This window comes from Nannobrachium achirus (assembly GCF_963921795.1).
Source record: "Nannobrachium achirus genome assembly, chromosome: 12".
NCBI lineage: Eukaryota > Metazoa > Chordata > Actinopteri > Myctophiformes > Myctophidae > Nannobrachium > Nannobrachium achirus.
Genome location: NC_137832.1, coordinates 53339612 through 53351846, shown reverse-complemented (window position 1 = coordinate 53351846; position 12235 = coordinate 53339612). Strand labels below are relative to the sequence as shown.

General features: G+C 44.7%; 1 protein-coding gene across 1 annotated transcript in view; it reads right to left on the bottom strand.

Moving 5' to 3' along the window:
- The window catches only part of gldc (glycine dehydrogenase (decarboxylating)), a 34261-nt gene that overhangs the window by 16014 nt on the left and 6012 nt on the right, over nucleotides 1–12235 (bottom strand). Inside the window, exons 4-14 of the mRNA XM_080738244.1 lie at nucleotides 11850–12014; nucleotides 9968–10045; nucleotides 9650–9797; nucleotides 9277–9473; nucleotides 7557–7653; nucleotides 6900–7005; nucleotides 4160–4299; nucleotides 3817–3897; nucleotides 3632–3729; nucleotides 2959–3043; nucleotides 2462–2503 (exon numbers count right to left, since the gene is read on the bottom strand). Coding sequence (XP_080594370.1) covers nucleotides 2462–2503; nucleotides 2959–3043; nucleotides 3632–3729; nucleotides 3817–3897; nucleotides 4160–4299; nucleotides 6900–7005; nucleotides 7557–7653; nucleotides 9277–9473; nucleotides 9650–9797; nucleotides 9968–10045; nucleotides 11850–12014 — 1237 coding nt within the window. The remainder of the gene's footprint in view (nucleotides 1–2461; nucleotides 2504–2958; nucleotides 3044–3631; nucleotides 3730–3816; nucleotides 3898–4159; nucleotides 4300–6899; nucleotides 7006–7556; nucleotides 7654–9276; nucleotides 9474–9649; nucleotides 9798–9967; nucleotides 10046–11849; nucleotides 12015–12235) is intronic.

The window sequence follows — 12235 nt, the reverse complement described above, 5'->3', positions numbered from 1 at the left end:
AAAAAGCAGCTTACCTTTGCGATGTTATAGAAAATTATCTATTGATTCTTTCCAAACTAATTCATTTTACAATGGACGGCTCATATGTGTACTTTAGCCAAACTGGCGGCAGAGGGCATCCTTATGCAAAGAATGAATGTGAATTGGGCCGCTCCGCTTGCCATACATTCAGAGCATAGAAATGCATTTTCTAGATCAGATCCACAGAAAACAGCCAGGAAGTGATTTGGGACTCCATCATTGCTAACGTGCGGTGGATTTTTGAGAGCAGCGTTACAGGAGATGTTTTTACTGTACACAGCGGCGCGACCCCTCATCAGCTTACAGTCATCAGACAAAGTAAAAAGAACGAGCTGTATTGGCAGCGCGCTTGGTTCAAAATTGGGGCGAACGGGAACGTCCGAAGCAGTAAAAGAGTTAACATATTTACTGCTACAACCTGAGGAACCCGGAAAAATGCCGCTGTCTCTCTCCGCCAGGCCCGAGGAACCAGAGAATTTAATATGCTTTAATCCAGGGGTGTCGAACTCATTTTGGGGTGAGGGCCGCATTGGTTGAAAGGCGACTTGATGAGGGCCGAACCAGTCGCGGATCGGATGGCACGCACACTCACGCACATGTTCGCTCTGTTTTTCTTCCTGTCGTCTCAGCCACTGCTGTAGCTAGCAGTATAGCAGTATATCATTTTACAAATTGTGTTCATTATTAAGTAAAATAGCTACTTTCATTATTGGTATTACAGTTGCAGTTAGGTACGAGAGATGCTATTTGTTTAAAGGAGTAGTTCATCCCCAAAATGACTTTTTTTTTCTTTGATTACTCACGCCATGGAGACTTGAGTTCAATAATATATTTTTATTTTATTTGTCGCATTACTGAGACAAAAATGTGATAATAGTACACTTCCCCCCATTGATTCCGGATGGGGACCCCCCATCCGGAATCAATAGGCATGCATTTATTGTAATCAAATTTCTGTTTTAGGAATGAGTCTCCATTGGCTCCATGGCATTTTGGGGGTGAACTACTCCTTTAAGAAGTGCCAATAAGAATAAACCATTTGATAATAGAATAATTCAATTCCTGATAGTCTCTGCTATAATTTGTAAATGGCTAAAAAAATATATTATTGATGCAGGACAATAATTATTTTTTATTGTATTTTATAATAAAAGAATAAAAGTAATGAACAATAATGGCATATTCAGAAAATATCTGAATAATAAAACTTTTACATTTTATTATTATTATATTTTTTAAATAAGTTATTTTCTTAACATTAATTTCCATGTCTAATATGTGTAATCTTTGAGTACAGTTCGAATATTGTAGGTATGTTCAGGTATTATTCATAGCCAGACCCCCCATCCCATTCCTAGCAATGCTGTCATCTTCAGAGAGAGAGAGAGAGCTGGTCACTTAACATTCCAATCAATCAACTCAATCACTGCCAGGTGGGAGAAACCTAGCCTGCAGTTCTTAAAACAATCATAACTCTTGACAGGAATGGGCTAGAGACTTACTTTTTCCTAAATGCTCAGAAATGTATGCTCTACAAGCCTGGGGCCGGATTGAATCATCTTGCGGGCCGGATCCGGCCCGCGGGCCGTATGTTTGACATCCCTGCTTTAATCGCTATAAAACAATTAAAAGTAGGCTATGATCGCACATCCGCCGTCAATGCCCAAATTTGGAGATGACTGACATAACTGACATTGGTAACAGCCACATGCTGAAACAATGCCCACATTTGGAGATGACTGACATCACTGATACATCTGGGCTCTCCACCATTACTTCTGAGACTCCTACATTTAATCCCTCATATACTGTGCATACTTACACAGAAAACCAGAGTTATATCACAGGCGATGCGGCGTGTTCAGGTTTCGGTACCCAGCATTGGCAAGATTGTGTCATGGTTTAAATAGGCTCTTTTTCATGCTCTGTTTGTCGGTCTGTCCGTCTTTCTCTGCCTCTCATATCAAACAGGGACACAATGGCATCTGGCACCAGTTCTAGAAATTAGTCACACCAATTGACCCAGGTCCTGGTAGCCACTATGTTCTGCTGATTCATACGATGCTGTTTCCTGGCAGTTGTTTTGGTCAACAGTTAATGGAAGCGAGTCACACAAGACCAATCAATGTGCTTATGATTCACTTTATGATAAGCTAGCATCTGGTTCGGTCCACATCTACTTTAATATAATTATATAATTTCACACCAGGCCCTGTGGTGAGAGTGTCCGCCCTGAGATAGGGGGCTTGTGGTTCAATCCCCGGCAGAGTCATGCCAAAGGCCATAGAAATGGTACCCAGTGCCTCCCTGATTGGCACTCAGCATCAGTGGTTGGATTGGAGGTACCGGTACAGTAGGTCCCTGTGACATGCTAGCATTCTGTCCAGGGGTTGTACTTGCCAAGGCAACACAACTTATACCTAGTGACTGTCTGACTTACCATAAGCTCAGAGGAACTGTTCAGCTTCATGGTGCAGGAGCCCTGCAGAGGTAAAGAACACCCATGATCACACGGCAATGCAGATGTATTATATGGTATAACAGGGGTTGCCCCTAAGGCCTCAGAGGCACTTGCAGGTTGGGCGAGTACAGGTCATGTTCTACTTGCGCAAAGATCATGCCCACTTGCCCGAAAAGTAAGTCGTTCATTATAAAATTATACACTTATTTTTAAGTGTAACAGCAATGAAAACAGTACACTATAGGTCAACAGTGGTCTCATATTACATTCCACAGATCAGGAGACGCTCTGACCATGTTCAGATGTATAGAGAGATAGTTTTGAGTCCCCTCTCAAACAAGCACTTGCCCGGTCGTGAAACCTGAAAGCTAACTCCACCTGCCCGGGGCAGGTGGGCAGCCCTTAGTGTCACCACACCACATGTATAAGAACAGGCTTGCGTGGCAGAAACGTGCACATTTTTAACACCAGCTTACCAGCGGAATCATGCTGTGTACCAGGGAGATGTCCTTGTTTTCAAGACGCTTCATGTAGCGCACAATGTTGGTCTCAGAGTGGTAGCTGGAGAGAGAGGAGTGATCAGAATGGCCGGCGGGAGATTAACTCAATGTCCGACACAGGGGGTCCCAAAACCTTTTCATGCCAAGGACCCCTAGATAGCCATAGCCTCTGGCTGCGGCGTCTTATGAATAGAATTTTTACATATAGCTTTTTAATGACTTTCGAAATAAATGACAAAACCACAAAATCTAAAAATAAACAGGAAAATGGTCCTTTTATGTACAATATACAGAGCCAAAGCTGTGAATAGAAAATGTATTGGCGGTATGGTGCATCAAGGTTAATGTCTAATGAAACAGTCAATATCTAACTCATGCACTGTATGCCATATAGTGATTGTGTTACTGATAACATATAATTAATACTGTTCAAGGGGCACAGAGTCGCAGATACTAATAGACATTCGACGCATAGAGTCTTACTATTGTGTGGAAAGTCGTAATACTGATAATGCTATCACCTCTGTGCCATACTATATGTTATCAAAGCAGTGGTACATACCCACTGAGTCAAACGTTATCAAAACTACGGTACATTGTGTTTGTCGTTGTGCTGCAAAGTCGCAGACGCACTGAGATGCACACAGACCTGTTGAAGACTGCGTGGTCGAGGTACTTGCTGGTCCTCTTGAAGGGACTTCCCAGGATTCCTTTCACCCTCTCGCCCATCTTTTCGGCGATCAACTCCTAGAAATACATTAAGCTTCAATTAGGCAAAGGACAGCAGGCTCTCGTGACTGTGAAAAGTGCAGCGTGTGATGATTGCCAACATACAGCTGAGGACTCGCAGCCAAAGACCCAGAGCAGATCGTCCAGGTCCCGCTCGGTCACCGTCTCGTCGAGGGACACGCCTAGCTGTGAGGGTTGGAAACAAAAACAATCTCAGACATCCTTTTATCCAATTGAATGGACAAAATATAAACAGCATACTAGCTATGCTCTTTTATTCTGTATGTTTAAGAACATACGAATGCTACCAGAATAAATGGGCATTCATAAAGGAGTAGGGCGGGGTGCAACAGCTAATCGAACTAATTGATTTCAGTCAATTATAATTGATAAAATCATCACTGAGAAGAAGTTTGCAACCCTAGTATGGACCGGAGCTGGCTCTCACCACTCCCTCGCTGTAGACACGGAGGTTCATCTCTCTCTGTACGGCCCTCTCCAGGATGTCCTTGGCTGCTACGCCGCAGCTGATCTTCAGGGTGTCAAAGAACATGTCACTGTGTAGCCTGTGGCCTGCCCTCTTTAGCCCTGAAACACACAGGTTGGAGGAACAAAACATCAGTGGCGTCAGTTCAGCAAAAGCTAAGGTATGGCAACATGACTGGTGTGACACCAGTCATGTTGCCTACCAGTAAGGCTCCCTAATCGGGAGATAAGCGACCGTAGGTCACTTATCTCCACAAATAGGGCAAAAATGTGTTTTGCCAAAATCTTCCTGATCCATGTTGATGACATGAGTGTAGACATACTGTGTAGTGATTTTCGTGATTTTAGGGCAAAATCTGTAGGAGCAGTGTCCAAAAATGTGTTTTTAAAAATCGGCCTGGAGGTGGCGCTATATGGGACAGATTCATGTTGATGGGATGAGTGTAGACATACTGTGTACCGATTTGCGTGATTTTAGGGCGAAAATTGTAGGAGCAGTGTCCAAAAATGTGTTTTGCAAGAATCGGCCTCATGGTGGCGCTAGAAGAGGGCCATGTGAGAAATGAGGGGTGGGGTCTCCGCGCCGGCAAGGCGGACGAATAGGTACCGGCCCCGGCTGTCCCGGTCGCTCCTAGCCGGAGTTACGGCATTTTATGTGAGCTGCAGTGTAGGGGGTCCTCCACTGGGGGCGCCACCACTTTTGCATCCGTTCTGGAGCACCAGGAGTCGGTGGTCCCCGGGAATTCCCCGTGAGCAGCCCCGTTGGGGTGGTCATTTGGTCATGTTTGCGCATTTGGTCATTTTTTACATCTGGGGGCCCCCCAGGGACCTGGGGGTCCCTGGAGCTCTGGGGGTCCTTGGAGGTTGTAGTTTGGCAGCCAAGGAACGTGTGTGCAAAATTTGGCATGGATCGGGGCAACGGTTGCGGAGATATAAGCAGGGAAAAAGTGTGACGTGTGAGGTGTGACAGACAGACTGACAGACAGACGGAGGGACGGACGGAGTTACACTTTGTGGTGGTTTTGATAGTAAAGTGCGACCTATGGTCGCAATTAGCAACAGGCATTCCACTGTAGCCAAGGTATGGTAGCTGCCATATCTTTCCATAGTTCCATACCCAATTGACGCCTCTGCAAAACATAAAGAGGACCCAAAACTACCAGGTAGAGTCAAACTTTCTCATTTCAAGGGCCACAGTTTGGTATGCATATGGCCATGGACCCCCCATGAACAAATGGACCCGTAATAGTGAGTTACATACTATTTGGTTCTTAACAATTAACTATTTAGCTGGGGGCCCCCCCAGAACCCCCTCAAGGACCCCTAGGGGTCACTAGACCCCACTTTGAACTAGGGTTGCCCGATCCCGATCACGTGATCGGATCGGCTGCCGATATGGCCGTTTTTATAAGATCGGAGATCGGGAAAAAAAATCGTTTTTTTTTTTTTTCTTTTTTCTTTTTTTTTTCAAAAAAATATTTTCTGGGAGTACTGAAAGTTACAGGTAAGGTGAATGCGATATGAAATGTAAGCTTACCATAATCACAGTAATCCTTAATCATTTTCAATCATATTCAAGAGCTTTTGGAGAAATGAGACAGACAGAGCACTGCAGAGGGAAGGTGATTGTGTCAGACTCTGTGTACAGCTGGCAGCTGATGCCAATAAGTAGTAATTGGCCCCTTGCTAATGGATCAAAGGAAGGCAATTATGTCTCTCTGCACTGTCAACTAGCTCAGTGGTTCTCAACCTGTGGGTCGGGACCCCCAGGGGGGTCCTCAAATTATTTTGGGGGGGTCCCCAGATGATTAATTTAATGTGCAACATTGTTTTCTCTCTCAACAGTAAACAAATCAACATAAAGTTTAAGTGTATAGAGGGTATCTGCACATTTCGAAAGTGAAAAATTAAGGACTTTTTAATACCTCTAAAATGACAAATTAAACATTGGCCAAATTGTCAAATATTAAAGCCAGAAATTGTGAAAATAGCCGATCTACATGCTCACAACGCCTCGCAACGCGAGCATGTAGATCTGCTATTTTCACAATAGAACCGTGTTATACAAAATATACTTCCTCAACTCTTCAGGGTCGGGGGTCCCCAGTTAAAATATGATTATTTTGGGGGTCACGGCCTGAAAAGGTTGAGAACCACTGAACTAGCTGCTACTGCATACTTTTAAAGCAGACTGGTTAATTGGTTCTTAACTTATTTTGTTTCAACTTTAAAAATGGCCAATGTTTTACCAGTTTTTATATAGTTTGTTGATTATTTTTGATGCTGTAATGGTCTATTTTATTTTATTTTTTGAGGTATTAAACAGGTTTTAAAAGTCCTTAAATCGTGACTTCACTGCCAAATTTCAAAGGCCACACCAAAGGTCCGCTGCACAATGATTGAGAAACACTGCACTAGTAGGCCTATATCACTATACACTACTCATAAGCTTTGTTTTTAATTTGTTGATTCAGTGCTGCACTAAGTGATAGAATGAATAGAATTTTTTTTTCTTAATGCCTTGCCAAAAGATCGGATCGGGAAAGATCGGGATCGAATCGGAAGCAATAATATTTGATCGGTATCGGATCGGGAGCAAAAAAACCCTGATCGGGGCATCCCTACTTTGAACCAGTGGAGTAGAGAGTTGAGTTACTGGACGATAATGCCAATGTTCAAAACAAAACAAAAGCCTCACTCACCTTCAGCAAGGATCAGAGTAGCATTGTGAGTCCTCTCAGCGATGTGCCGGAGACCCTGCGGTCCGTGGTACAGGGCGAACATGGCTGCCATGTTAGCCAGCAGGGCCTGGGAAGGGACAGGTGGAGAACATCTGAGAAGACAACTCAACACATAAAAAAAAAAAAGGATATTGAAAAGATTCAGAATCGAAAATCGAAAAGGTTTCGGCCCGTGGGCTAATAAGTGTCCATTTGGGGGTACCGTGACATGAAAAAGGTTTCTTCAGACCAACGAGCTGCTCGGGGCCAGTACAGCAGCTCTTATGGTGCGTTCAAACCTGGATAGTTCGAGCGGCGCGATTACATACAAAGTGAATGCAAAGACGAGACGACGCGCAAACGATCCGAAAGGGGCGACGTGAACGGTCGCCTCTGTATCTTCGCCCCATTTGGAAAACTGAAGTGACCTTGCTTCCCTCCCGCTCCACCCATCGCGTTCTGACAGCCAATCAGGGTTGATGTTGTCCAGAGACAGGGAAAAGTTTTGGTTTTGGGACTCCCTTTTTTCAAGGTGTTTCGCCTTGATTCTGACATGACATACGGTATTTTTTTTCCAACGCTGACCAGCGCCACCAAAGTGAAGACTAGAAGACTCTTCAGGTTTGAATGCACCATTACCTGGGCAGTGCAGATGTTGCTGGTAGCTTTGTCTCTGCGGATGTGCTGCTCTCTGGTCTGCAGGGCCAGGCGGTACACTTCCTTCCCAGTAGCGTCCCTGAAAGAGGCACAGTGGTGTAAACTAAGCACATTTGCTTAAGTACTGTACATAAGTAAAATATTTTGGTATTTACTTTGTATTCCCAATTTTCAACACTTTTACTTCTACTCTATTACATCTCAGAGGGAAATATTGTACTTTTACGCCACTACAATTATTTGAAAGCTTTATTAACAACTTCATCCCTATATACATTTCGTCCATTTGACAATAGCCGATCTACAAGCTCACAATGTGTCACAATGTGTCGCAATGCAACACATTGTGAGCTTGTAGATCTGCTATTTTCAACTGATTAATACATACAGTTTATTTGAAAACTTCTGAAATGGGACATTCTGCATAATGAGTGCCGTTGCCTCTCAAGGTCACGGTTACCATTCAACCTAACCATTAACCTCACACATAGAAGTCTCAGAGAGACAAACTGAGTGTTTACCACAGAAATGTTGAGATGGAACACTATGCATCACATTCCTTAAAGGCAGGGTAACAGAAATGTAGAAATGGAACACTGCGACGTGTCAAATTCCTTAGAGGCAGGGCAACAGATCATCACTGGATATGTTTGTCCTACACACCTGTAAACAACCTTTGAGGTATGCATCAATCAGCCTTGTTCTAAAAAGAATGCTGCATATTCCAATAATGTGGAAAGGCAATACTTATCTTATCATTCGGAATTATACAAATCTTTTATACATTTTGGGAAAAGCTCTTTGAACAGCTACATCTGCCCCACCCCCAGCATTCAGCAGTTTGGGATGTCAGGAGTGGAAGAGGTAACCTGGTAAACTCATCTAAACTCCCTATAAACAAATAAAAGCATACCGTACTTATATCACCAATATTTATAGGGTTATGGTTAGGGTTAGGGTTAGGGTTAGGTTATTTATTTTAAGCCTTAAATCCTGTCCACTGTATACCAGACATTTTTGACAACTGGATCTGAGCCATTTGTTTGCATCAACCTCCGACGTTATGCTTTGGCATAATTTGTCTTGGGGAGATTTCCCCATTTCTGGTGATGGTGACAAGTGGACAAAGTGTGTGCCATCTATCTCCATGAATAAATTGCTGTTTGATTGTGTTTGTAGTCCCTCATATAGAGATGGTGTGTACCTCCTAACATCCTCCGACAACCTTTCTTCAAAACTGCCCATGGCCCATGGCAGATTGCAGAAATGCAATACAGTACCTGCCGAAATGAGCTTCGGCAAAGGAGTATGTTTTTTTTGGTTCTCATCCGATTGCCGAACTTTGTTTCCCCAAGGAGTATGCTGCTGTCTTAATAGGGAGTTTAAGCAAGTACGGTTTTCAGGGCGGCCCTGCTAGGCGGAAGGAAGTACAGCTGCTATGACGCAATCAACTTAGCAGTCAAAAAAGTTAAGCAAACAGCCGTCGGTGACAGGTTCCCTCCCCTTTTTACTGAACTCTTTGGTTCCCATGGTGACGTGTCTATGCAGCAGACGTTGTAGACGCTACGTGGAAAGGTAGTTTCTGCCATAGTAGGAAGGGCTGCGACGGCAAGCAGGTTTATCTATCGAGCACTGATCCATTTCCGGTTACCGGAGCGGACTGCCATAGCCGTCCTTGCTTAAAGTCCCTAATGTCTCTCACCTGGTTACTCCAACCATCCTGCCGGGCATCATGCGGACCAGCTTTTCTTGGACGGAGAAGAAAGCGGCATGAGGGCCTCCGTAGCACAGAGGTACACCAAACCTCTGTGCGCTCCCCAGAACGATGTCAGCCCCAAACTCCCCGGGGGGACGCAGCACACACAGTGCCAGGAGATCCGTGGCACAGCAGGCCAGGGCCTAAACCGGGGAGGAGAGGGCATGGTAATGGTTCTCAAAGGACCCCCATGGGACCTTGAGGGAGGTTCCAGGGGGTCCCCAGGTAAATTAATCATAGCTTGGAACCAAATGGACGCCTACAGCTCTGTAACTCTGAGAGTATACAGGTCCATTTGGTGCAAATGTCTTTATCTTACCCCCCCTTTGTGAGCACGGTCCACCAGAGCAGTGAAGTCCTCCACTCTACCATCGGTGTCTGGGTACTGGAAGAGAACGCCACATACGTCCTTTCCACTGAAGTCCATCTCGTTAGGCATCTTCAGCACCGTCTTTACCCCAATGTAGCTGAGACGTAACAGTCAGAGAGAGAGAGAGAGAGAGAGAGAGAGAGAGAGAGAGAGAGAGAGAGAGAGAGAAAACGAAGATGCTTTTCAGTATGAGAGCGTCGACATTTGGTCCAGATCAGAATTGTAATATTCATTACTTTTTATTTTAGTTTCAGTAACAGTACATACTTGGCTCTGGTCTCCACCACTGCGATGGTCTGGGGATGGCAGCGTGGGTCCATGTAGAAGACCCTTCTTTTGTTCTGTCTGAGTAAGATAGAATACAACAAAGGGGCAATGGTTATACTGACTGCTAGGGCCGCCACAAATCACGATCATGACATACGTTTTTTCATTGAACATTGGAACGTTGGCTTTTAGGCACACCTAGCATCAACAGTCATGCACAGAGTCGATACGTGTATATACCGTATTACTGCAGTCTAGTGCAGTGTAGGCTACGACAGTATATTATTGACATATTATACATACATGTATAATATGTATATATATACATGTCAAGGATTACTACATACAATACATATGATCTATATCAAACATCACTGTACTCAGATATAGATCTTTTACACACCATTATAATGTTCTTATTTTGAGCATATAATACCTAATTGGCAGCCAATTACTGTACGTCAAGTCTCCAGGTTTTCTTCAGAATATGAAGACACTATTGCACATTAGGAGTCTTAGCCCTGAAACATGACTGTTATGATATCGGATCAATGGCTAGAGTCCGACTAGTACTAGTGATTCTCAAATGTTTTATTTGCAAGGACCCCCCTAACTCTGAGAGTGAACCTCTCAGAGTTACAGACCTGTTGTGGTAATTCAGGCCTAGCTCTTCATGTTTCTGAGCTAGTCTCAAACAAGGGCCAACGTGAACTGCACTCAGATTTTAATCTGATCGGACGCACTTTCAAAAGGTCTGGGGCAAACGGGGTCAAAGTTCCTAATAATAGTTTGATCTTTGAGCGCAACAGCAATGGGGTAAACCAAACCAAACAGTCTGCGATGCCCAGGCTAACAATGGAGCTCTTGTGTGGCATCACCGCTCTCTCCATAGTTGTTTCACAACCGACATTATGTGTTGCCTGACAGTATACAAATGAAACCTTACGGGTCCATTTGGTTTCATTTGTATACTGTCAGAGTTAAGAGGGAGACCATGCCATTGTAAAGTTTGAGAACTACTGATTTAGACCAAAATGCAGGTTTAATTGTCTCCACCAGCCGAAGGCTGAGGGAGAGTATGTTTTCCCCTCCGTCCGTCCGTGCGTGCGTCCGTCCGTCCGTCCGTCCGTCCGTGCGTCCGTCCGTCCGTGCGTCCGTGCGTCCTCGCAGTTTGTGTGCACCTAATCTCAGTCGCCGTTGGCCCGGTCGCTGCCAAAGTGAGCACACACATTCCCTGGATGCCAATCTAGAACCTCTGCCCTAAATTCTTCAAATGGCCCTCATGGTGGCGCTATAACAGGCCCATTCGTCCTGAGTTTGTGTACAGCTAATCTCCGGCGCCGTTGGCCCGTTCGCTGCCAAAATGAGCACACACACTCCCTGGATGCCAATTCAGAACCTCTGCCCCAAATTTTTCAAATGGCCCTCATGGTGGCGCTATAACAGGCCGATTCGTCCTCCCAGTTTGTGTACAGCTAATCTCCGGCGCCGTTGGCCCGGTCGCTGCCAAAATGAGCACACACACTCCCTGGATGCCAATTCAGAACCTCTGCCCCAAAGTTTTCAAATGGCCCTAATGGTGGCGCTATAACAGGCCGATTTGTGTGGCCTGGTGGAGACCTGTGCTCGGAAGAGCACTGCTTCTAGTTTGAACTCTGCAATGAATCTGCTGTATTAACAATTCAACAGGATTTTTTTTAATAAGGCTCTCCCTCATTGGTTGCATCATATACGATATCTCTGAAAAGGTATAGTGGAGACATTGTATCGTCTCCACGATATTTATCACCATATCGCCCACCCCTAGTACTAAAACATCTTGTTTTTGTTTTGACTATACTTGTACCGTTCTTCACGTTTGTCTAATAAAACGTTCAAATACCTGTGGCAGAGCTGCATGGCCTCCGCGGCGGCCGTGCCCTCGTCCAGCAGAGAGGCGTTGGCCACAGCCATGCCGGTGATGTCACAGATCATAGTCTGGTAGTTGAGCAGGGACTCCAGGCGGCCCTGGGACACCTCTGGTTGGTAGGGTGTGTACTGGGTCACCCTGGGGACACACAGGACACACATAAAACATACATTAAAAACATACATTCAAAGTTTGGCAAAAGATTTCACAATTTCTCAAAAATAGCAGATCTACAAGCTCGCAGCGCAGCACTCGCAGCGCAGCACTCGCAGCGCTGTGAGCTTGTATATCTGCTATTTTTCAATGGTTAAAGCATTAAATAATTCTAGGCCTAAATGGGTTATTTGACATAGGCTATT